Source organism: Micropterus dolomieu, linkage group LG11 (assembly GCF_021292245.1).
Source record: "Micropterus dolomieu isolate WLL.071019.BEF.003 ecotype Adirondacks linkage group LG11, ASM2129224v1, whole genome shotgun sequence".
In the NCBI taxonomy this organism is placed as follows: domain Eukaryota; kingdom Metazoa; phylum Chordata; class Actinopteri; order Centrarchiformes; family Centrarchidae; genus Micropterus; species Micropterus dolomieu.
In genome coordinates this window covers 14448851-14475485 of record NC_060160.1, presented here as the reverse complement: position 1 = coordinate 14475485, position 26635 = coordinate 14448851, and the positions used below count along the sequence as shown (strand labels likewise).

The 26635-nt window shown below is 39.2% G+C and overlaps 2 protein-coding genes across 10 annotated transcripts; one reads left to right on the top strand and one right to left on the bottom strand.

Annotated features, from left to right (window-relative positions):
• Positions 1-258: 258 nt before the first annotated feature.
• LOC123979407 (snake venom 5'-nucleotidase-like) lies at positions 259-6512 on the top strand. Its single transcript, XM_046063320.1, has 9 exons — positions 259-603; positions 767-989; positions 1281-1469; positions 1616-1813; positions 2149-2303; positions 3289-3397; positions 3495-3644; positions 4264-4464; positions 5813-6512. Exons 1-9 carry the CDS (start codon positions 259-261, stop codon positions 5983-5985), a joined length of 1743 nt encoding a protein of 580 aa, XP_045919276.1. The 3' UTR covers positions 5986-6512.
• Positions 6513-7227: 715 nt separating this feature from the next.
• LOC123979535 (sorting nexin-14-like) lies at positions 7228-26112 on the bottom strand. Of its 9 annotated transcripts, none has more exons than XM_046063489.1 (32): positions 26012-26111; positions 25494-25823; positions 25144-25326; positions 24909-25029; positions 24447-24520; positions 23877-23955; positions 23738-23781; positions 23560-23647; positions 23387-23471; positions 23162-23318; positions 22887-22962; positions 22694-22738; positions 22476-22556; positions 22151-22265; positions 21718-21873; positions 21075-21199; positions 20298-20356; positions 19705-19731; positions 18704-18850; positions 17859-17991; positions 16682-16868; positions 14692-14775; positions 14401-14501; positions 12970-13081; positions 12754-12794; positions 12479-12598; positions 10703-10826; positions 9477-9641; positions 9231-9326; positions 8984-9075; positions 8367-8423; positions 7228-7471 (listed from the first exon to the last, which is right to left on the bottom strand). In XM_046063489.1, the coding sequence occupies exons 3-32, from the start codon at positions 25278-25280 to the stop codon at positions 7433-7435; spliced, it is 2967 nt and encodes a 988-aa protein (XP_045919445.1). In that variant the 5' UTR covers positions 25281-25326; positions 25494-25823; positions 26012-26111; the 3' UTR covers positions 7228-7432. The 9 variants fall into 9 exon arrangements, with proteins under 9 accessions (XP_045919445.1, XP_045919447.1, XP_045919444.1 ...); XM_046063491.1 differs by having other exon boundaries at positions 7228-7474; positions 21718-21843; XM_046063488.1 differs by having other exon boundaries at positions 7228-7474; positions 26012-26110.
• Positions 26113-26635: the final 523 nt, after the last annotated feature.

Sequence of the window (26635 nt, the reverse complement as noted above, 5' to 3'; positions counted from 1 at the left end):
AAGGCTTTTTCATAACCTGGCGTTCTAAAACTTAATCACGACCTATAAAGTATCTCTAAATTTAGGGAAATTATTTATTAACCATTTATAATCTCATTAGTTACTGTTTATAACAGCCTTTTTAAAAGTTGCTGTATCTTTTTGTGGGAATTTTCTCCCATTTTGTGACCTCAGTATTTTGCTCTACGTACTTCAGAGGACAAGCCCACGCCTTTTTTTTAATGTGCTATACATTCACTTATGACGCACAGCACCACGATGAGCGTCTGGACGTCTCGGTTCGCTCTCTTCACCTCGGTCTACCTCTTTCTGCTTTTAAACTGTTCGTGCACAGTGGCGACTTTCGAAGTAACACTGCTTCACACCAACGACAACCATGCACGGATCGAGGAGACCAGCGAGGACTCCGGGAAGTGTCTGCCCGACGGTCCTTGCTTTGGCGGGGTTGCCAGGAGGTTCACTAAAGTGTCGGAAATACGAAAAAGGGAGAAGAATGTGTTGTTTCTGGATGCTGGAGACCAGTTTCAGGGAACTGTCTGGTTCAATTACTATAAGGGCGCCGAAGCAGCGCACTTCATGAACAAACTTGGTTATGATGCTATGGTAAATTATCTTTTAATTAAACACAGCTGTACACTCTTTGAACCACCCTGCTGAAAATAGTTGTTTTATTTAGATACATTGTTATAATAGTAGTTAGTTTTTGATTTGATAAAATTACTGGAGTCCATCAGTTAATAAAAGTAACGCTTTTTGTGTGTTTAAGGCTTTTGGAAACCATGAGTTTGACAATGGAGTGGAGGGACTGATCCAGCCTTTCCTCCTGAATGTAAATTTCTCTGTGGTGAGTGCCAACATACAACCCGACCAGACTCTGGCCCCAAAACTCAGTGGCTACTATGAGCCCTACACAGTCATAAATGTGGGCTCAGAGAAAGTGGCTGTAGTCGGCTACACCACTGCAGAGACCCCCTTCCTATCCATGCCAGGTAAAAGCATAATCTGCTGTTTGATTTATGAAATTTATTTAATGGCACATTGTTGCATGCAGCAGTTTGTGTGTACAGTGAGTTAAAGCTTTGTTAGACAAGTCACTTGAAACTTGCAATGGAAAAGCTCCAGTTGTTTATAGTAGGCCTGCTTTTGGTATTTTATTTACATCTTCATGTCATCTGAAGCTAATCTGATGTTTCAGGTTTTATTCAGCTTTATAAGAGCATTGACCCCTGGAAGTTTGTGACCAAAATAACCCTAGTTCACATTTCTCCCCTGGGTGTTAGGCCATCACCTCAAGTTTGAGGATGAGGTGGAGGCGCTTCAGCGTCAGGTCGATAAGCTGGAAACCTTAGGCTATAATAAGATAATCGCTCTGGGCCACTCTGGCTTTGAAGTGGATCAAGAAATCGCCAAACGTGTAAGAGGGGTTGACGTCGTTATCGGAGGACACACCAACACATTCCTCTATACTGGTATTTTTATGTTGTTTCATTCCACTGGCTTGTATCTTACAGTATGACTTGTGCTTTTGATTCTGCAACTGCAAGAGCAAAGCCGCAGTTTTACCTTTACAGTTAACAGGAAGTGAGTACAAACCTCAAAATGTCTTTCTCTGCAGGAAGCCCCCCATCCACTGAAATGAAAGCAGGTCCATACCCTTTTATAGTGAGGTCTAACGATGGGAGAGATGTGCCGGTGGTGCAGGCGTTTGCTTTTGGGAAGTACCTTGGCTACTTGAAAGTTACCTTTGATGAGGCAGGGAATGTGATAAAAGCTATTGGAAACCCCATCCTAATGGACAGCAGCATACCTCAAGGTAGACTGCAATGACAGCCTCCGTCAGTAATTACACATGGCCCATGTTTGACTTTTCAGTTTTTCGCTGGTTGAAATGTTGAAAGAGTTCATTTAACCAAACGAGATTTTATCATGTTAAAATGATTTGATTTGACTTGAAAAATCCAAATGCATTTAGCTTATCTCTGAATATGTTCAGAACGCTTTAATGCATGCTCTGTTTGTTAAAATTATAGCAGCACATTTAATAACCTATTTTCCATTCTCAAGGGTTCATTTAAAATACAATAAATGTGTCTCGTGTTTTCATAAATCCTTTCTTTACACAAGCTTTACTTATTTTGTAACTCTCAGACCCAGATATCCTTGCTGACATTGAGAAGTGGAGGGAAGACTTGGCTCAGTACTCCTCACAGTATGTCGGACAAACCTTAGTCTATCTCAACGGGACGTTTGAGGAGTGTCGATTTCGGGAGTGTAACCTTGGAAACCTGATCTGTGATGCTATGGTAATAATTACGGGCAAAGTTTAGTTCATTCTGTCATTCATTTACAGTATGTTCAGATAGCCTTAGCAGCTTCCTCACTGTGTTCTTCATTACATTAACAACTGAAATGAAAGAGAAACAACAGAGAACTCTAACTTCAAACCACTGATTGTTTCCTCAGATCCTGCCTGTGCATGTTCAGTGTAAAGCATTAGGGATAGGGATTTCGTGAAACTGAGAGGTCAGTAGGGGTTTGGAGGAGACTGAAATAAATAGCACTTAGGAGATGACTAATGTTTAATGTGAGTCATTTAATAGTTTGTGGCCATAAGTTCCCCAGAATCTTTTGGATCTTATCTCTGAAGTCTCTCCAGATAAAAGGTGTTATCTATGTGTATATATATATTTGATATATATATATATATATATATACACACACACACACGCTTACCATTTTATTTATTTATTTTATTTTAATTTTTAATATATGTATATATATATTTATTTTTTTAACACACACGCTTACTGTTTTGTTTATTTATTTTATTTTTTATTTATTTTAATTTTTTAACACACACACGCTTACTATTTTATTTATTTATTTTATTTTAATTTTTAATATATATTATTTCTTTTTTAAACACAAACACACTTACGCTTTGATTACTTTACGCTTTAATTACTTGTTTAATAAATGTATGGGGCTGATTGTTCTTATGTTGTATGTATGATGCTTTGGCAATATTGTTATTACACATTCATGCCAATAAAGCTAATTTGAATTGAATTGAATTAAAAGATTGCCGTTCTCTGAGAGCACCAGACAGGCTTTATCCTTTGTGAGACGGTTGAAGTACACTTATCCTCTTCCTTCGTCTAGCACGTAGGAGATCTTTTGGCTGTCCACGGCGACAAAAGGTCTCCACAACCACGGGAAAGCAACTCTCTCCAAGAAGTAGAGTTTGACTGTTGTTTAACATTTATTTTTTACCATTTGGGTTGCCAGATTCATCACAATATAAAGTATTCAAGTGAGCTGCAGTGGAACCACGTGGGTATTTGTATGCTGAATAGTGGGGCCATACGGGCAGCTATAGACGAGCGCTACAAAAATGGTACTTCATTGGTTTTTCTACAGAATTACTGAGTGCCATTTTGCAGTGGCTGCAGTTGTACTTTCTTTTTATAATAGGCATTTGCCTTTACTTTTAGGTTCCATAACTATGGAGGAGATCCTCACTGTTTTACCATTTGGTGGAACCTTTGACTTGGTCAAGATAAAGGGATCAACGGTGAAAAGGGCATTTGAACACTCCATTCACAGATATGGAAGCATGTCTGGAGAATTTCTTCAAGTCTCAGGTCTGTGTTCTAGCCCCTGTGCGGCTCCACAATCACAGTTTCATCCAGAGTCTCCTAGAGTACTATTAACTGTTACTCTCTCTGATGAGGTTTTGTATTAAAGGAATTATTCAACATTTTGGTAATTGTATTCACTTTCTTGCCAGGAATTAGCTGAGAGGATCTGTACCACTCTGCCTGGTAAAAAAGAAGCTACTGCCAGCAGCCAGTTAGCTTAGCTTAGCATAAAGACTGGAAACAGAGGTTTAACAAGCAGCCGGCCTGCAGTTATAGGTACTGAACATCAAAAGATTAACCCTGGTGACTTCAGAGAAGTGCTGGCCTCAACTGAAGGTTGGCTTGCCAAGTATAGGCAAAGCTATCGATGGCTAGTTGGCAGCTAAGAAGACACAGCATGCAACATTTGATTTACCAGCATTTAGATGCGCTTGTCTGCTCTTTTTGTCTTCAGCCCCTGTGCCAAGCTAATGCATCCTGCAGCATCCGTCCTCTGAGTAACGTCTTAGTGCTTTGGATAGAGCCAGGCTAGCTGTTTTCCCCTGTTTCCACTCTTTATGCTAAGCTGACTACTGGTGCTAACAAACATAATATTTCCTCATTTTTTCTTGGACATTTCTAGGCATTCACATCGAGTATGACCTGTCCAAACCAGTGAATCAGCGTGTAGTGTCTGTGTCAATGCTCTGCACCGAGTGCCGTGTCCCCAAGTATAAGCCGTTAGACCTTGAGAAGACGTACACTGTGGTCATGCCTTCATTCATGGTGGACGGAGGGGATGACTTCACCATGATCCGGAAGGAGTTACTGAAGCATAGCACAGGTGGGCAGCAGAGGCTGTATAGTGATTGTGTGTGAGAAAAGTTTAGCTGGAAAGAAGTGTTGGTTTTATTTGCTTGTTTCTCTGCTTAATCTCAAAACAAAAATGTCTAACTTCTAAGCAAAGAAACAATTACCAATGTTTATGAACAAATGCTGGAAATCACAGAGTTGACTGACCGCTAAAACACTCGCTCATGGTCTCTAATGACCCATGTCTCCTAAAGTCCTCCCTCCCCTACTTTTCCTTTCTGTTGGACTGGACAATAAGTAAGCCCAGGGCTTTAATGATTTTTCTAATGACAAATCATTCGAAGGGGCTGAATTTTGTATTGAAACATATTTAGTCAGTCATTCAGGGTGCTCACTGGCAACATTTAAATGTCCATGAATTGACTTTATGAATAATATTTAAAACATAAAGTCAAATTCAGTTTGTGCTATAGATGATGAATAAATTTTCAATCATGAGTGGGAAAACTTTTAGGGGAGGCATGAGTGCCAGTTGTTAATCTCAAATGAATTTTCCCCACTTTCAGTTGCCTGTTAAACATCTTGAGAACACACGGAAATACAGACTGTCAGACCTATTTACCTCTGATCTTACGTTGTTTTACTGCAATAAAGTGGTTCCCTGGCTCGGATTTCTCAAACCTGGCACCTCAGCGGAAAGTCAGTTTTTTAAACACATCAGCAGGAGCACCCAGAAGAAAGAGGGGAGGCCAATCAGCGCAAAAAATATATATATGAAGGGCAAGAGAAGAGCGGCAAGCTTGAAACATGAGGCACACATGCAATTTCCACTCCAAGCAGACGGAAAAGTCTAAATGACTATTGGATGGATTGCCCTGAAATTTGGTGCAAACATTAATGTAGCAAGTTAGCATGCTGATGTTTGCACTTGCTCAAAGTGTGTATGTGCCTAAATACAGCCTTGAAGAGCAGTTAGCATGGCTGTCTTAGTCTTGTTGTGTGCTTTTTCATTCTGTCCAATGACTGATAATACAAATTTAACAATTTTTTGCGCATTTGCTTCCCTTCATTATATCATTTTACATTTAAATGTCTTTCATTATATTTTACTCACTTGAAATGAAAGCAAGGACATTGAGAATGCAGATTATCTATCGAATACTGTATCCTGTTGTACTCTTGGCGAACTTACTGTGGTGGGAACAGTTTATTTAAAGCAGATGTATAGTTTACTGTGACTCTGCAGCTGTTTCTAATGCTCACAGAGGTGATTGAGAACAGGTGGTTTTAAGCATAGGTAGGAAGGAGATACAGTTTATCAGGAAACCATTAAATACCAACCAGATACCAGCCAGCTGTCATTTTTCTGCCTCTTGCAGGTGATATGGACATTTCTGTTTTTTCCAAATACATCTCGGACATGAAGCGTGTGTACCCTGCAGTGGAAGGCCGGATTATGTTCAGGAACTCAGCTGTCTTTACAGGCCACAGCCTTGGTTTGTTGCTGCTGGGTTTATGTCTGAATGGCTTTGTACACTCTGGCAAACTGTGATGAACTGAAGGGCAAGTTTGCCTGGGTGATATATTTCTGCCTTCCGTCACTGAGTAGAAATGAATGTAACCAAGCCAAAGCTTCTAAGTATTTATGCACCTGAATGTGCCTAAACGTATTACAGTTTTCTAGTCTTCCACCTTAAACTCATTTCATTTGACTCATTATGACAAATAACAGAGCAACGTGAGTGCTAATCGAAGAATTACAGTATATTACCCTACCTATTTAAGTATGTTCATTAAATGACAGGCACAGATGTATTGCTACAACAATATATTGTAGATATGATCTATAAATAAGTCATAGTTTTTTGTTTGTTCTCATGACCAGTGCCTATTTGAGCATATTCATCCACACAGAAAAACAAATACCTATGTATGTGCTTACTGCCTTTGTTTACTCCAAAGTCATCTTTATTTTTACTTATTTTACTTACTAAGTACTTTTGTAAGCTTGTTAGAATAAACTGAAAGTGGAAATGGAAGGAATTTTTTTACATATTGAAAAATAAATGGCATCATGACAATTCATCAGAATGACTCTTGACATTGTGACATATCTTTCTATAGAATACAACGAACAGTCCTGCAGATTTAGCATTATTTCTATTGTCCATGTAATCTTAGTTGACAAATAAATAACCATGTTTTTTTTAAATGATAAGTTTGAATTATAGTATTTTGATTGTTTCAATTTGTGGTGGAGTCCTTTAGTAATTAGTATTTTAGTTTCTAAAACTTAAATTAATTTTACACTTTTAAGTTACCAAGCCTGAAGTGGCATCATCAAACTGAACTGTCAGATATCCCTTTGTATTGAATTTACAAAGACAATGGCTTGGATGTCTTGTAGTACCATAATTAACGATCTGTGATTTAGCTTCTATGTTACAGTTGCTATAGTTGATGGTGATGCTTCCTCACCCACTTAGAAATGTAGCACAAATAATTAGGTTTAATAGATTAGAGACTACATGTGATGTAGATTTTTCTCCCTTTCTTTAAACAATGACAATCAAAAAAAAACAAACAAAAAAACATTTGGACTTTGATTCCACAGTGACCACTTTGTCAAGGAGTTAAAGGCTATAATATGAGGTAAGGGTTTTATAGCAGTTGAGGTGTGAAATAGTAGAAAAAAGTCATTTCATTTAAAGTTTTACTACAACCAAATACGTCTGTCAAACAGATGCACACCTTTACACTTCGCTTTCATAGTTGAAAATAATTACACAAGGACCACTGTTTATATAATTTATTTTACAAATTAAATGACACAGCTGGAGAAGCCTCGTGTTTCATATTCTTGCTCTGGCAAACTGACTACATGTTATCTACAGGTTAGTTTCAGGTTACCAGATCAACAAAAGTCTCTGCAATAGTTTAGGTTTAGCTTAATTAGCCCCATAAGCATGTCAGCTAATGTCTATTGAACTGTTACTATTTTACATCCATGTAGCCATCACAGAGGTCTCCTTCTGTGCCTGCTGAGGAAACAAAAACACAGTAAGCACAAAAGTTCGTAGTTAGTCTAATAGGATACATACATACATACATACATACATACATACATACATAACACCACTATTAATTACAAAATGATTACACTGATCTGTAGAAAAATGTATGTTATTGATAAATAAAGGAGAACCCACCAATGACTGCCCTATCCTACTCTTTCTTTATCATACGCATAACTCATAAAATTCACATTCACAACTGCCGCTGGTATCTGACTGTCTGATAAAAACTGCACTGTAAAGCTTAAGTATCACAAAATATAAGTTTTAAAAACCACAAACTCTGTAAGGTAAGCTTGTCATTTCTTCCGGATTTACAGTCAGACGCCTGAAATAGCTAATAAATTATTCTGGAGGAAAAAAAACAAGACTTCCCATAAGAATATACAGAAATCTGAACTTTTCTCACTATCTTTAACATGGTATTACTACAGCCAATCTTGGCTCTGACATCTTAGCCAAATATAACTACGTAAGAGCAACAGGTGATTTTTCCATTTCCAAAACACTGAAAATGTAAATTAAGACGTAACAAAACATAATCCTCTATAGGATAACTACAGGTACATTTTAAAGTCTTACTAGCATACGTACGTATTGTGATTATTATTTTCTAAAGACCACAATACAGTGATTTGAAAATTTACTTTAATGGTATCTTATTTGTCAGACATCACCACGCAGTCATAGGTTTCACTCCTTAATTTACACCAGTTGTAATAATAATCTTTACACTTTAATAAATAACATTTTTCTCCCCCGTGACTCTGCAGCAGATAAGCCAGTATACTGTAGATAATGGATGGATGGATGTTCAGACTCTGTATTTCTTTAGAAACCAGTGCCAGCATCTGTTTACCTTGTTTAGCTCAGGGAAAAGTTCTTGAATGGCGATGTCCAAAAGCACATATGTCAACTGGGAAAGTGAAAAAGCATTAAGGTTAGTGACCTTTAAATACAAACAGCAAACACATTCTAAAACAATTTCCAAATGCTGAATTGAACTTTGGATATTGCAATCAAATTACGAAAAAAAGATTTTTGGGTTGTGGTTTGCCACGTCCCATGTTACAGTGTGTACTTACACTCAGGTATGAGAGCAGAGATACTATATGTCCGGGAAACAGGCTGAAATACACTTTCACTCACACATTACCTGTCACATTTTCTCCCAGGTCAATGAAGTACAAACATGCAGGGAAAACGAGGAAGGCATTCTTTTTGTGTGGGCAGATATTACTAATGTCGTGGGGGTAATATTTGTGTTTGCACAGTCACATTGTAGGGACTCACCTTCCTTATGGGGACAAAAAGCAAGTCCCCGTAACATAAATCATTACATTTTAGGATGAAGACTTGGTTTAAGGTTAGGGTTAGGGTTAAGGTAAGTCTCTAGGGAATGAATGTAGGTCACTGTAATGTCCTGAAAATTATGTGCGTTTGTGTGTGTGTTTGTTTGTTCTTGTCCTTGTGTACCTGTTTGTTGAGAACTGGTTGTTGCAGTCCATCAAAGAGGAGACGTACTCCTTCATACTTGGCCTCTTCTCCGATACATTTAACCAGAAAGTCTAAAGATAAATGGCTTATGAATTTCCCAGCTGACACATAAAACTGACCACTTGTTTTCACATCTTTACATTTGTCTTGTATGTGGAAATGTTGGCAATAAGGTTGTCTAGAAATTCCAAAAATAAAACACCATGTGGAAGATCTGAACAAATACCTGGGATATAGGTCATCATCTCCTCAAATGTCTTCTTCGCCCTCCTCTGCTTGTCCTGAGCCGAGCGGGGCAGACTGCTCTCACAGAAAACAGTGTCTAGAAGGGCAAACATAATGCAAATTATTTCACCTTATTAGTGTTCAAGGAATGGTTCAACATTTTGGGGAATACATTTACTCTCCCTTTTCCTCCTAGAAATAGATAAGATCAATACCACTCTCTTTCCTGAATATCTCTGCAGTGTACCTCTAAGCAGGGTGATGAGGGAGACCAGCCGGTGCTCCTGGACAACCTGGTTCAATTTGTGCTGAAGGTAGTAATCTGTGTAGGCTTCCAGTGTGTTCTTCAAGAGGATCCTGCCAGCCATTAGCAGGTGGTGGAGCCAGTCGGGGATGTGGAAGATGACTCGGCCTGACAGCCGTGAAGAGGGAAGAGAGAGGAAGAAAGAGAGTGTGTGAGTGAGCAACAGGCTCTAAGTCAGGGGTTCAGGGGTCTTGTCATGGTGGTGATTCATAAGGGAAGACCAACCCCTACTTCAAGTCTACAATTCTGCAGCAATTGTTACTGTATTTTAAAATAAATGTTTATGTTCTGTATTTTATTTTACTGTACTGTAAGTCGCTTTGCAACTTTGTGATATGTTGTTATGTACATAAAACTACTATTATTACTAGATGTAACAGGTCTGAATACTAGTAATTCAATACAATAACTGCATTCTTTCATAATTACAATGTACAAACAAATCATTATGCAACCATTAACCATTATGCAGATATCCCACAAAGTTAATGGGTTAGATTTCCTTGCAGCTAGGTACTGTTAAATGTGTACTTTTCGTTTTGCTGGAATGATGTCAATCAGCTATTATATATAAATGATTTCTATATTAAATATGGGATTTAATCATTTAATCCAGTGGGAGTGTTAGCTCCACTCCCACTGTATGTTGCATCTCTAACTCTTTGTGTTTGGCTCCAGTAGAAACACAGTTTTGTTCCTCTTTGGACTGTACTGCACTATATACAGATGGATGACAATGAAGTCTCTCTTATCTTTACTAAATGCAAGCTTATTTGTATTCTTGGTAAAAAGAAACAAAAAATAATAATTCTATTTTAAGATGCTAACTGATCAAATCTATTTACGGGCACTATATGAAGACCTTGCATTACATTAAATCCCCCCCACATACACAACAGACAGTGGAGGAGCAATTTAATGTTCAGCTTCTTGCTCAAGGGCACTACAACTTGCTGACAGAAGGATCTGGGGACCAAACCACCAGCCCTACGATTAATAACCAGTACACTATCTCCTGAGCTACAGACACACTTGTACAAGGAAACAAACAAGCTCTCCCTCACTTATAATCTTATAAGACGACTATAATTCATTAAGTAATAAAATGGATGTGACAAATAATAATCATATTGCAATAAACACGAGAACTCCAGGAGAAACTCACTTACCCACAAACATTAAGTAGTCATACACCCCTTCAACAGTGATCATTTCCATGAAGTAATTCTGATTGTGTTTCTTCTCAGACAGCTCTGATCGGTTCGCGTTGTTTTTGAAGAGATCATTAAAGAGCTACGAGAGAGAGAGATTTACATCCGTGTTTAAGACTGAAGCCCATTTATATACACCTGCCTTATTCTGATTTCCTACTTTTCTACTCTGAGTTACTGACTGAACTCCGCTGAGGAAAACAATGTCTGGGTTTTCTTTTCAAAAACAAAATGTGAACAATGTAAATATTGCAACAAAAGTCTTTCTTTTTAAACTGTATGTGTTAATCTCTGAATTTTGAATCAATGACACATTTGTTCTAGTACTGGACATTTATATTTAAATCAGCCAGAAAGGGGCTGAACTATGTTTAAATAGGGCAAGGCGTGTGAAACCTTTTATGATCTTTTCAATTCAGCCTCTGGAAAAATGTCAAATAGTGCCAAAACAAGGGTTAAGAATGTTACTGCATGTCAGAGCAGAGAACAATTTTGTGAACCGTTTTAAACAGATGGGTCATTTGGTGACTCAGTACTTGCTAAAACTGTATACATTGACATTATTTTTTTCCCCCACATAGTGTAAACAAAACAGGATAAACTATGGGCAAGATGAACACTAAAATAACCACTAGTTGTGAAGTTGCATTTAAAATGTCTCTCATTACTTTAAAGTTCAGTTAAATTTGCTTTTATTTGAAGACAGCTGGACCAAAAAAAATACATTTCAAAACAACTGAAAACTACTCCTAAAATGAAGACATATCTAATATCTGCAAACCATAATTATTGGAGAAAATGTGGGATGATGAGGCTAACCACCACCACATCATTTGGAACTACCCAAAAATATAATTATTTTGGGGTATTTGTATTTGAGAAACAATGCAGGATATTCTTGGAAGAGAGATTCCTTTTACATGTAGGACACTTTATTTGGATGATCTGCCAGAAGGAATAGCAGGAAATGACAGGTATCTTCTGAAAATAATGGCTGTAGCGGCAAAAATAAGTAATAACACAGAAATGGTTACAAACTGATCAACCTACAATAGAAGACTGGCTCGAAATCAAAAATCAAAGAGATCTATGAGATGGAAAGACTGACTCTAAAATTGTGGAATGACTTATACATCGCAAGGTGGTAAAAAAGGAGAGGATATCTGTGTAGATGAGAGGTGTGGTTGGTGATAATTTTCCCTGTTGCCTTGTACTGTCAAAAGGTGATTTTACTTGGTTTTACTCTACCAAGCATGGAAAATGAATACAAATTATGTAGCACTGTACGAAGCCCCCCAATGTCAGTAATTTTGAAAATGAGGTCTGATATATGACTAATGCAGATGTTACAATGTTGCCCGGCAACAATGTTTTTTGATGCACTATGCTGTTCTTTGTTCCTGTCAAAGACTCAGTAAAATCTATTAATAAAAAGAAAAAAAAGAAACTACTGAAAACTGACATTATCATCAACACGTACAAACAAAATAACAGTGTAAACAGTTCCCACAACATCTTGGCAGATGCAAACCATGACTTTGCTCTGAAACTTTCTCTAAAACAGTGAACTGGAAAGCTTGATAGGATTGTGGGTTTTCGACCAGAAAGAGGTAACTGGCAACCCTTCAATCTAAACGAGTGAACTAAATTTGAACGTCGGGGAGGACTCCAGTTGTACTCAAAGGATAACATTCCTGGGGCCTAGGCTTGCAGAAAGGGAAAAATAATTTGGACCTTTTTATCATTTTCCGAGGTGGGGCTCAGGATAGTGAGCTCAGGGCGGCTGGGTTTGGGTTTGGGACATTCACAGGAGTTGAAGAAGGACTGGATGAAAGGCTCCAGATGCTGTCCTTTCTGACAGAGAGAGGGACAGCATTATTTCTTTTACAGGCCTCGATCTAAGAAATACACAAGTGACTGCTTAAATTGTGCAGAGATGTGATGGGAAACATTTGTACTGTTGAAAGATGAGATGAGCCACACACGCACCTCTAGGAATTAATTCTTACCTCTTTTATCAATTTGCTGGGAACCGACTTAATGATTTTCCCTGTGAAACATAAAACACTTTATCTCAGTGATGTCACATTGTGCCTCTGTCTGAAAAACATCGTTTCACTGCAACACCAAGGTCAGGCTGACCAAACATTTTGACAGCATGTTTCACATGTTCTGCTGTTCAAACATAATCCATCACACCGCTCTTTGTCACAATCCTACTGTACCCAGGTTCACGTCAGGTAACATCTTGTCCAGGAACTGAGACTCCATACTATAAGGGGACAGGAAGTCGGCAAGGAGCTGACTGTTGCTCAGCTCCGGGTGCTGCAGAAGTTTCTGGAAAGAAAACACATAAATATACTATGAAGTAAGTTGTGTTCTTCTATACTGGAACATTATTCAGACGACCTTGGATCAATGCTATGGTTTTTAAAATATATTAGGCATTAAGTTTAGCAACAGCAGGTAGAGTCATTAACCACAGATGTTTTCCTCATTTTGTAAAGCAGACTGTAGTTTCTCAATGACCTTACCAGTGGTTCATGTGTTTTTAGCTTATCAACAGTGTTTATATTATTAGCCATTTCCCACTAAATATTATAGATTTTCTAATTAATTTCCAGCCTTCAAAGTAGCCTTTTGTGTCCACTCATTTCAGCATAGCATAAAGAGACTTAAAAGAGATAGGGAAGCTGTCACAGCGAACGGTTTCTCTGCCTTTTAGCCATGCTGGCGGCATGGCTCTAGGGATCTAAATGTTGATCTCAACTGCTACTGGATAAATTACTGTTAAATTTTGTACAGTGATTCATATCCCCCTCAGGATGAACTGTAATAACTTTGGCATGCTGGTGTTTTTGTCTAGAGCGCCATAAAGTCAGAATTTTTATTAGTCCAATACTTTGCTGCAAAACAAATGACATTCCCATCAGCCTCCGTTGTACTTTGTGTTTTGTGCTAATTACCAAATGCTAGCAGGCCAAAACACTAAAATAAGATGCTAAACATGGTAAACATTGTGGTGGTAATTCTGTTGAAATGAACACCTTGAAACAAACACTTGTCTTTCTGTAGGTTTATTCAATCATCTGTGGATGGACTCACAGCGACATTGGCAGATGTTTGAATAAACATAAGTACAGCCTAAGTACAGCTTTACAGAGCTGCTAGCATGGGTGCATGGTCTTTGTCTTGTTGTTCTTTGTCAGTTATCATCTTGTGGTGATGCACAAGCGAGCAGGGACCATTTAAAGATCTTTCCTTGTTCAAGGACACTCCAGTTCCAACACATCTGGGATTTGCGAGTCAGCTGCTGAAAACTTGATACAGCCAAAGACAGAGAGAACATTTCTTGTCCATTTAGAAGAGTGATTTAATTTGTCCGTGGTCCTGACATACAGAACTCTTACTTCTTCAAAAGGGTATTTTCTGAAACTGGGCACTCGCGCATTTGCTTGACAATTATATCAGCCCACACAGAGACTGCAGTATGTTTAAATAATCTTCATCTCTGTACAGGATCGTAATCAATAGTTTCTTGTTAAATCCTGGCTCATCTCCAGACCCATCAATCCGTATTGAGTATTTGTTTATAATAAAATTCAGAGGCAAAGAATCGTATTTTGTGTGTCATATTTTCTCATCAGGACATCTACCTGAAGGTACTCCTGGAATTCCTCCCGCTTCGATGTGAGGAACTCGTAATTCTTGGGGCCGATGATTCTCTTCGAAGGCAACTGTGCATCTGGAAACGAGCCTACAAAGAGTGTAAGAATTCACAGAAAGGAATGCTGAAAAAATGATTCAAAGAACAATCTTTCTTTTACCTCCATAGCAAAATACCTGTAGTTTCTTAAGAGTCCCTAAATGACGCAACAAATTAAAGGACATTTGGAAATTAAGGGCGCTCTAATGCAAACTACAGAAACAAAATGTAGAAATCTTACCATGGAACTCGGTGAGCTTTGATTCGAGGACATAGAACTCCAGATATCGTCTGTACACGGACCAGTGCTCAGTCTCATGTCCCACTGCAGAGAAATACAAACAGGGAAAACTCAGTAAGAGTAAGACATTAGAACCACTTTCAGTTAGCATCTCTGCAATCCAGAGGGACTATGAATGTCGGCAGCTCCAACAGGCAGTGAGAGTAGCTGTTACTTCTCAGTGCTTACATCATCCAACTTACTGTAGCTAGTCTGTGAATATTCACAACAAGAAACTCCAAGAAGGAAAAATAAGAGAGGAAAGATGTAACACTGCTTTTTCTCACTGCTTTTTATGCAGTAGTTATCTTATATTTTCCTCTTATATTTAGATTTTTGTTAGCTTGTTTGTGCAACAAGTGCCATACTCAAAGGTCAAAGCCATACTTTTTCCAATAAAAGATATAGTTGTGCATTTTGGAAAACATGTTTAGGGGACAGCGGGGTGATTTGAGCCTGTGGGGAAGTTGAGCCACCCCTTGTTTCTCAGAAACCATAGACAAAATTGGTCATGTGACCACACATAAAAGAGTCATCCATTTTACTCACCCTGTGATGGAGGCCCATGGAATAAGCACATTTAAGATCAAAAAACTGTTTTTTTCCATTCAAAGTGATTTTTATATGTTCGAGGAGTCCTGATTCTTGTGTCTGAACATTTACAGACAGGTTTGAGAAAATCTTACGTATGCATAAGTTCCAATATGAGGCTATACGGTTAGCGTAACGTTAACTCCAAAAGACCTGGGGGAAGTTGAGCCAACTATTTTACTGTAATTTTACATTAAATTTTTAAGCATAACCAAAATGATGTGACATTATGCATTTTAGTCCAGAAACCATCATGTCATGCTTCTATAAATGGAAAACAGACAGGCTTCAACTCTTATTGTGGATTTGGGGAGCAGGAGAGGTACAAGATGGGAAGTCCATTCATCAGGTGGCACAGGACGTGATGATAAACAGGATGACTTTAAAAGATACACTGATATGAGACAACTAGGAGACATAGCTGCAATGTTTTACTATCTAAGTGCAATTGAATGTTGGGACCTGGCGTTTGAGTTTGCACGATGAAATGACATTGATATCCATGACCCCCATGTGGCTCAACCTATCCTGTCCCTTGGCTCAACTCACCCCTCATATGGGTTAAGTTGAGCAAAGAGTCCACTTTTTTTTTTGGAAAGCCATATTTTGAAAACAGTTTATTTAAGATCCAAATTGATGATTCCCAGGGATGCACCACATCCTAAAATAAATGCACATATTTTAGTTGGAGACTTTACTGTCATGTCCTCAGTATAAAGACACCTCAAGTAAAAACTGGCTCAACTCACCCCACTCTCTCCTATTCGTTTCCCTGCTGAGGGTTATTTGAGTAGAATAAGACCACTCATGTTTTTATGGTAAATATGAAGTTCAGAAGCCACTTAGCTTAGCTCAACTTTGTTTAGCATGAAGACTGGAATCAGCCTGTCTCTGTCCAAAGTGTAAATACAAGAGGTGCTAGTAGACAGATAACGTTACCTTTGGATAGCACCTGGCTAGCTGTTTCCTACTGTTTCCAGTCTATGTGCAAAGCTTAGCTAACTGGCTGCTTATTTTACCTACTTTCTCACTATAAAGTCACCAGAATTGGCGGTTTGTCTGCTAACATTAACAGAATGTTATAAATCATATCTGATCAAACTACACCCATACCGGTTTGCTGAATGATTAGTTTATCAGTTCTTTTCTCCAAACCTTTACTCTGTGTTTATTTACATATCAAGCTTTAATAACTTGGTTTAAAAATGTATCTGTAACATATCTGCGAATGAGATAAAATCACACATTATTGGTCAAATTCTTACTCTGTATGCAAAACTATAACCAATAGAAAAGGACACCACATCTCCGCTCTCAGATGACAGTAAGTGAGACAAAAGGACAGGTCCCCAAACCTCACCTGCCTTCCGGTCGTTGCGCTCCACATCGATACAGAAAACAGGAATCCGCTCCCTCTTCACATCGTCGTCATAGAAATCAATGTACGGGATGGTGATGTTCCAGGCTGAGAGGTTTCGGGGGGTGCTGGGGGTGGAGGCTGCCTCCATGGGGGAGTCATCCTCCAGCACCATCATGGCTTCCTCTACCTTGAACAGAAAGTCAAGACATTATGTCAAGTAGAGTCTTTAGAAGAAATAGGTCATTGTCAGCGACTAAAGGTGTAAAACACTGTGTACAATCCTAAGATCACTACTGGCTGGAGAGAGATCTTTAATTATTGTTGTTTTATGTTCTTTGAGTTCATATTCTGCTTGTTCAACTGTGTCTTCTCCTTGTAGCTCATTTAACATACAGTGTACACCTATCACACACTATGAAGGCAATAAGTCTTTAAAAACAAGGCTGGCTGAGACTCAGCCACAAATGAAGGAATTGCAAAAGAAACACAGCACATCCTCTTACTCTAATTACAGGAAGGGAAATTAAATAAATATTTCCACACATTCTGCTGTTAGGTCCTGTTTAACTGCACCAGCTATGGAGGGCATCATTATATCTGTAGATATGGTTGATTTTCTCATGCACAATCTTAATAGTCCCAAACAGTGATCTTAGGTACAGAAAGTCATTTTGATCAGAACTGTACAAACAGAACACACCGGTTACATTTCACTCAAAGGAATCACGTGAATGTCTGGATGCCAGACAGCAGTGATCCAAGACTAAAACTTGTGATATCATCAAAGTTGAAAGGAGTTAACATATGGGAGGCAGATTTGGTGAACAGTGTGGCTTTCTTTCTTCACTCACCAACGCCCCCAAGTGGTAACTACAGTAATTGTGTAGAGAAGTGCTTTAGTTAGAATTTTACTTTTTGCAGTTGCCTATTTGGTTAAGAAAAAATCAAAACAGGATTTATTTTTTTTTAAATGTGTTACTACTTTTTTAATTTGATGTATTGCTTTAAAGTGTACATGCAGCATTAATCAGAGACATCTGTAAAAATGAGGAACACATACAGCAGCATTTGATTTTTATGGTTTCAATCAAGACTGCAGGAAACTATCGTCCTGTTATAACAACTAATTTAAATCATCTAAAAACTAGTGTTTGGAATATTTTTAGATCAGCCTCACCATATCGTCTTCTCCCTCAACCAGCCCATAGGATGGCAGCATGGCTCCCTCCATGGTCGTGCTCTTGAACACTCCTTTGATCTTACTGCCAATGCGGCTGATCCCAAAGGACTCGCCCCTCTTTGCCGTGCTCCTGCAGGCCAAACAGGGAGGTTATTAGACAATGCGTGATGTCGCACATGCGCATGGCTTCAGCAAAGCGCATGCAGCTTAAGAAAACAGGGAAGGAACTGTAGAGGAGAGGAGGAGAAGCAAGGAGCAGTGTACTGCATTGGTATCATGACTGTACAATGGGGAGAAAAAGCTATGGTAGCCAAACCCAAAGCCAAAATGTCACTTCACAGCCATTTCACAATGAAATGAAATGCGTGGGTTGCTGATTAGGGGCTACAGGGCCAAAAGCAAACACAGCATACAGCAGTGAGCAGTGATTTCATGAACAGATGTCTAGTTGGAAGGGGATCACAAATTGTAATGATTGCAAAAATGCTGTATGATCAGTTACCAGTCAACTAGACCACACACAAAACATCACAGGTGCTCTGTGTGAGTGCCTGTTAGATTAAGTGAAATAAAAAAAATCACCATATGATACATGTTAATGTACCCAATACACGAGAAACTGAACATTGAAAAGTCACTGCATTGTCAAAAAACAACAGGAGAGTCTTTGGCCTAAACAACACGACAAAGTTGGAGGAAGGACACATGACAAATAAAAACGGGATCCCATGCATTGGTCCCATCATGCAGGCGTCTCGCTGGGACCGGGTTCAGGTAGGGGAAAGTGGACAGCATGACATCACACTGAGCGACCTGTGACACATGGATGGACCCTGACTTACTTGGGTGATGAGTGGCGGTGGGATAACGAGCCATATGGGAAAGTCGTGAACGTGGACTGGGCATGGAGGGAGTTAAAAGATGCAGGTGAAGAGCTGCCAGAGGCGGTGAACAGTGAGGATGGGGACTCGGGGCTCCAGTCCCAGGAACTATAAGCAGAACAGGGTCACGTCCCCACGGGCAAGAGGAAGGAGAGGACCGTGGATCATACCGGGGCAGGCAGTATGGTGGTTACAGAATCAGAGTGGACATACAGTCACAGACACAGCACGGTGGTGGCAATACATAGATGGAGTAACGGGCAGACAGACAGGCAGAGTGGAGGGGGGGGGGGTTACTGAATCGCAGACATGGAGGGAGTTGAGGCTCATAATTGGTCAGTGTTTACGAATGGAGTAAGAGTCATTATCTCATCTATCCCCTTTCAGATGCATAATTCATGCTGCTTTGAAAACTTCCTTTAGAATAAGAATGCTTTCTTAACTAGATGAACAAAAACAACCCCTGATTTTTAATTCTGTAATTTTGGAAGCAAGCAAAACTAAGTTTGTAAAATGTAACAAGAAAATCATTAAAAAATAATGCCTAAACCTCCCAAAATTAAGATTTGATATTGCATGTGTTCAGCAGCATGACTCTTATGCCTCATATTAATATATGCTTAATGATGACTCATGCTGTGATTAACATGATTAGCTGATTAAGGTCACTTTTCTCAATCTTCTCTCATTTGCATTTACAGCACAGGCACCAAATACAACACATATTTAGGGGGGAAATTAGATTTGCAATAAAATTATATATAATTAACATATCAACTAGTGCTCATTGAACTGAAGCCCTGATTGCAGAGGGCCCAGAGCACAGTGAATTTGTTAAAAAGGCAGCACATGTTCCTCTGTAGACCAGTCAGGCAAGAATGAAGTGTCGTTTGTATCTAGCGTGCAGCAGCACTGTTCAGCCAGCCACTGTTCTGATCAGCACACCGATGCCTTATACTCACCGAATGTCATCCAAACTGAGGCTATTTCTGGAACAATATGCACAAGGAGTTAGTGGCAGGGCCGCGTGGCCACATACACACCACACCCCGTGATAGAAACATGATAGTCGATCCCTGGGCTCAGGTCACTTCACATCTAATTTAAGTTTCATTATACTGCAAGGTAAATTTACATTTAGCTTGTAAAATTAAATTTACAAGCTAATTTACAGCTTCTGTTAGGCTGTATTATGACAAAACTTATGTTTAGATTTGATGCAGCTGGCACATTGAGAGTACTGCAAATTTTAAAACAGTATAATTAATATATATATATATATATATATATATATATATATATATATAAAAAATATTTTATCAGCGAATTTCAGAAAGATTAAATGAACTTGGGTTATATGTGGGTGCAAACACAGCACTCACTTTTCTACCTTAAAAAACTTTCAGTGAGGCTTTCTGGGTTTTAATTGCTTTCTGTGACTAAATAATCAAAAGTCATCTGTACCTTTTGTCAAATACTAACTGATAAATCAATATACTGCTAAAAACATTATGGTCAGGTTTCTTTTATTTTCTGTTGGTAAGGTGAAACGTACCTGCTCATCTTGGAATTCCTGGCAGGGGACTCGGCCCCTCTCAGAAGCTGGCGGAAGTACTGGAGAATGACATGGAAAGAGCAAATTAAGGTATGTACATTTCAGGTTAGTCAAACACAGCATTTGCAAATTCTGGGACAGTATATAAGAGACACTAAATAAATAGACAACTGTATGTACCAAGTGACCTATTTATGTCTTAATAATAATAATAATAATAATAATAATAATAATAGTGACTGCACTGTTTATTTGGAGCACAAACGGGAGTGGTAGGAGTCGCCAACAATATATCAAATAATATAATTATTTTACAGACAGACTGTTCATTCAGGGCAGTGGCCTGCTGTGGACAATGGCTTAGCACTGGTCCACCTAGCTGTATTCAATGAAACAGCCTCTGAGGGATGAAATCCGGCTCAGCAGCTTGGCATAACGCCAGAGTCGGCTCATTGGCCAGTCGCGCATCTGGTATTGATGACACGGCTGATAGTGGTTGGTGTTTGAGAGATCGGAAGAGTATTAGCCAATGAATTCCTAATCAACTCTAAATCCCACATTTGGCAGATTTTGTTTTGTTACTTCAGACACAAACAAGTCAACATTAACTTTCAGTCTGTGCTAAAACACCCTTATTTTGAAAGAAGAGTATTTAGAAACCAGAGTGTGACAGACATATGCAATACAGATATAAAGGAGGTACATTAATTGGGCTGAGCCTCAGGCTTGTGTTGTCAAGCTAGGTGACAGTGAGTTGATTGATTAGGAGACACTAACCTCATCACTGTGACAAAACATGGGGGTGAAAACATTCTCCAGCAGGGACAGGACGTGCTCGTAGGCTTCAAACAAACACCTCATGGTCTGCAGTTTCACCACCTCTGAATACGGACCGTCTGCAACTGGGAAGTTAAACAAAACAACATGCAGGTTAACAGCATACACACTTGTTAAGGTGGGTCCAGTAGGTATTATTATTATGTCCTTCTTTGAGAAATTGTAATTACTAGAGCCTGGCCGATATGGGACTTATATTCCTATATATCGCCCGATATTCTTTTTGCTTCTTTACAGAAAAACATAACATAAAAAAGATTGTCCTGAACATTTGTCATGTGTAGTAGACCTCACCAAGATAAAATTACATAATGCAGTGCTATTGTTATGCATAGTACAGCTGATTGTGTCAGCTGATTGGGGAGTTGCAGAGTGCCCTCTGGTGGACAAACTATGCAACAACAACACTCATAACATGGCAGAAGGATCCATCTTCAGTCATCCCATTTCTTTTTTAGTTGTAATTTATTGTCTGTTATAAACACCATTCCCGATTTATCTGCAATTACCTCATATGAGCCAATAATTTCAGCACGTAGATTATCGGTCAGGCTCTAGCAATTTCAGTGATCATGTCACATACTGTTGCGTATTTCTTCCACTATAAAGGGGTCGAAGCGGATCTTGTCAACACTCTCGTCCAAACAGTAGGTCTCATAGATCTTCTTCACCTCCTCATGAAGCATCATCTTCTCTGAGTCAGACAGCTCTGGGCACAGTATCCTATCATTGAATTCCTCTGAGATATTAAAAGAGTCGGACATCTCAGTCTCACTGTGCAAGGACCTAAGAAGTCACTGTGGTATCTGTGAGAGTGCTATAGCTACTACAACTTCCAAGAAATTAAACAAAAAAAAAAATGAGAAATGGGAGACTTACTTAACTTGTAACTTGTAAAGTGTAACATATTTTGAAAATCATTTAAAATTTGAAATTTACAATTTAAAACCTGAATTTCAAGCTGGTAAAAGAAGGGATCTTTTGAAAACATCTAAAAAGGTTCGGGACATGCTTACCGACTGCAAGGCAGAACTGGAGCACATGGACAGCCCCTTCTTGCTTCAGAAAGTTCATAAAACGGAAGAGAAGGTCTTGCTGTTCTCTGATTTCCTTCAACTCCAGTTTCAGCACCTGATGAGAGAGAGAGGGCAGTAGGGAAAGATACAGTAAGTTACATAATGTACTGAAACACACTAAGTCTGCTTATTGTGCTTACAGTATATACTAGATATTATTATCTACCATATCTGTCGGCTCAATGTGATCAGAGATTGTATGCATTTCAAACATTTTAAGAATCACTGTATGACTACAGTCCCCTGGATCAGAGGAAACACTTACTGAGGGCTTTTTGTTGCGAGTATCAGAGTACTTTTGCAGGAACGGAACCAACATCGAAGTGGGCTCTGTGGCTTCTTCAGGCTGGAATGGACAAAAATAGACAGAAAACAAGTTTATCGTATTCTCCCACAAATGACATACGCTCTGCAGCAATACATTTAAATACACAGAATCTAAATAGAACTGCCTGTGCATCAGTCCACAGTTCATATACTTACAGGGGAGTTTTCGATGAATATCAAAATTAGATGATTCACTGTGTCCTGAAATAAAAAAAAGTGCAGCCAGTAAGTAGAAGTATTTTTGATGTTATGCAAAAGAGACATCTTTGTCTTCCATTCACATACTTGTGGCAAATAACATTAACTGACTACAAATCCAATAATCTGCCCTTGATGTGTCTACACTCACAGGATCAGCCAAGTAGTCCATTGAAGGAAGGAAGACAGAACCAGCCAAGACTTCTCTTATCAGGAGAGTAAGAGATCTGAGAGGAGCGAAGAGATAAGGCAGCAGGAAATAAGAAAATGAAAGCGTAAAGAGTGATCCTTATCTAATGCTGTCAGACTTTCTCCTTGGGGGACAATAAAGTGCGCTGATGCTGTGATGTTTTGTGACTCACTTAAACAAATATATAAATATATGGAGGCACTGCATGGCCTTTATTGTCACAGCACTGAGTTTACCTGCAGTCTGTAGCCTTGGGTGGCAGGATGTAGGGGAAGAGCATCTCAGTCAGCTTCCTGAGGTAGAGGAGCTCATCTCTGCGACTGCGAAGGGCAATGTGGAGGTCAGGACCATATTCCTCCAGGGCAGCTTGTTGAAGATACTCTGAGTTCTTTACTATGGAGGAGAGCATAGATGGTGAACACAAAGACAGGACTTGGTGGGTGAAGCATTTTTAGCAATACCTTTCTGTCTTGCTTTGCTAATTATTTCAATGTGCTTCATGGAAACTTTAAGAAGCTTCCGTGTGATGAGGGACGCCACTTCCACCTAAGAGAGAAAAAAAATTATAAAAGATAATTCACGCTCAGTCAACCAGCATCCCAGCATTTTACCTCAATGCAGTCTAGTTTGTCACCTTCTGGGTTCGGCGGACCAGCACAGCTGCAAAGAAGCGCAATGTCACCCTCAGCTCGTCAACAAACGCCTCATCATCTGTGATGTCTCTGAAAAGAAACATTTTACAGTCACATCTGTCACTACATATAATATTATGATGCCTCACTTTGTACATGAATACAGAAAGCATGGCCTACCTATACCAAGGGTACACAAAATTTTCCAGCACCAGCTCCAGAATCTTGACCAAAATAAAACAGATAATTTGGTCTATTCATTTAATAATCATATTTAAATATATGTTCAACCCAAATATCCATGCATGCAATGCATTACCTCTGAAAGGGAGGCATCCACCTTAGAGGGAACTTCCAGGTCAAGCCATGGTTGATAGTTTTCCAGTAATAAAGTTGGTCTATCAATAAATAAGTAAAAACAAATAAATCACCCTCTAATACGTAAATAAAAACATCGAATCCTTTCTGACCACTAGAGTGCAGTGTAACATCTCTCATAACTTGATGAACAATTGACCACATTGACTGCATGATTACATACCAAATACAACATGATTCAGGCAGAATTATATAAATATATAAATATAGTCTCTCTTCAATTAATACAGAGGACTATTTTCCACTTTACCTCACAGTGTCCTTCCAAATTAATCACTATGTTAGATTTTTACACTGGACTGCACTATTACTACCGCACGTAAACCTAAGAAATGCATGCTGATATACACAGTCACAGGTAATATCCAGGTCTATCGCATGCCCTCTTGTGTCTGCAGACACTAAGAGTTTACCTTGTAAGCATAACTACTGCTGAGGCAAATGATAAGGTCACAGAACAACACAATACAACCACGTCCTCACTGCACCACAACAGAACCAGGTATCTCACCTGTGCCTTTTGCATCTGATTTTTCCACAAACGGCACAGCTGTGGCCCAGTGGAAACAGCTCCTGTTGGTATGACTGCAAGAGAAAGTCAATATAATGTTGGTTACCAGCGTTCACGGCGTCTTACCACTGCAGCCACAAAAGTGCCTTAATCATAAGGGATTGTATGTCCAAGCAATTAAATGTCCATTCATTTACAGCAAACAGCCAATTTTTGTTTAATTTACCTGCCATTTCTAACACACCGTCATATAGACACTGAATATCAGTATAATTTCATGTTATTGTGTTCACACGCTCATATCAGTAGAATTTTTTCTTCAGACATCACTATAAACCATATTAAAAGCATCAAAAGACACCGAAAATGGTATGATCAAGGCACAGATTCACAAATACTGTGAATTTTTAATGTTGTCAACATCAGACAACTCTATTCAGTAATTCTTGCTTTCTCACCGACCTTGGTTTTTGGTTTGATGGAGACGAAGATGTTGGGCAGCAGAGACTCAGGCCCCAAAGAGCAGTAGAAAGTGACGACTCCAGCCAGGAAGGACCAAAACACCATTATGATGTGAATATATCTGTCAAAACAGACAGTTTAAGCATACAAAGAGAAGAGATGATGCTGTCAGTGGTGTCACATATGAAGTAGTATTATGGAGTAACAGCTACTTTATACAAACAGTACACCACACCTGTTTAAAAGCACAGTGGACAACAGCAAGACCAGCAGCAGAAAGCAGAACACTGGATACTGTCGGCCCAGCTCTCTAAACCGGTTTAGCTTCATCCTGCGTCTTACTGCCTGCAGACAAGCCCTGATGCATCCCATCGTCGTCGCTTTGGTGGTCTGCTCACATGTAGCCTGTTATATAGAACTGTAAAATAAAAAAGAAACCATTGGAGCGACTGTCGAAAAATAAATAAGGGCGTGTAGCTGCGACACATTAAAGCGACAACTTAATATCGTGAAATATTTCTGCTGCTTCTTTGCTTTACATACCAAGGTGTCCGTAATTTTGTTTAAATCCACTCCAGCACTTACTGTAAGTGTACGGCGCATGATGCGGGCCATTTCTCTCTGTAGTCCAGCAGCGACAGCGTCATGAATTTGCCGAATAAATACGCAGGCTGCCTGTGTGTAGGATCAGCTTAGAGGAGATGAGAGGTGCCGTACACAGCTGTAAACCGAATTAGAGGTAATTACACAGCATCATATATATGTGTGTGTACGCTGTCCTGGGACTCAGCTACTGTTTGGCTAATGGCTGCGGTGCTCCAGCTGTCAATCCTGCCCACCACTCGCCGAGAGGCCAACGGTTACTGCTGTCAGCGGTGGGGACGCGTGATGTCACCTCCGCTGCGCCCACATCGACTGTAATTCAGACAAACAAGTAGTACACCAGCTGCAACTTAAAATAAATAAGCCACAATACATGTCCCACATAAAAATACGAGGCCGAAGGGGGGGGCGGTCCGCCATGTTGATTTTTATTATTTTTCTTTAAATAACGTTAAGGGGTTCAAAGTGCTTTCGCGATATCAGTTTGGTTGATAACTTACCCAAGACAACTAACATTACACACACAACATCCATGTTACGTTTGTTGTTTGTTTTTTTGCTAACTTGCGCTAACGTTATCTTGGAAACAACCGCAAATGAATGAGTTCCGCTGAAGTAGCCACACCAGCGCTGTTGCTATGGTTACCCGCATATTACCCATAGACTGTACATAAAAAGATATTACCCTACAGCGCATTTGTGTTTGAGGTGTAAACCATAAAATCTATTTTACAGGTCCCGGCCAGCTGGAAAGGCACTTATTTTAAAGTAACGATGGCTCTTCTTGCCATATATTCACACTTTTATAGCAACACATACAATTCACTCACTGTTTAACGTTATGCACTGGGAGCCGACTAACTTACCTAATTGGCCTTTGGGTATTGTTAGTTCTATTAAGTAGAGTATTTTCACTCCAGTGTTTTTGAAATGTCAAAACGAAAAACAAAGGTGTAATTTATAGCTTTAGTCAATTTAGTTCTGTCAGTTTCAGGGCCACAGTATTGTGCATGACAGCTCCCTTGTATGGTTTCCTGCGACACTTAAAATGAAACCGAGTCATTATTATTTCACCTTTGCTGTGACTACAAATGTCTGCTCTGAAATCTACAATGTTTCGTAAA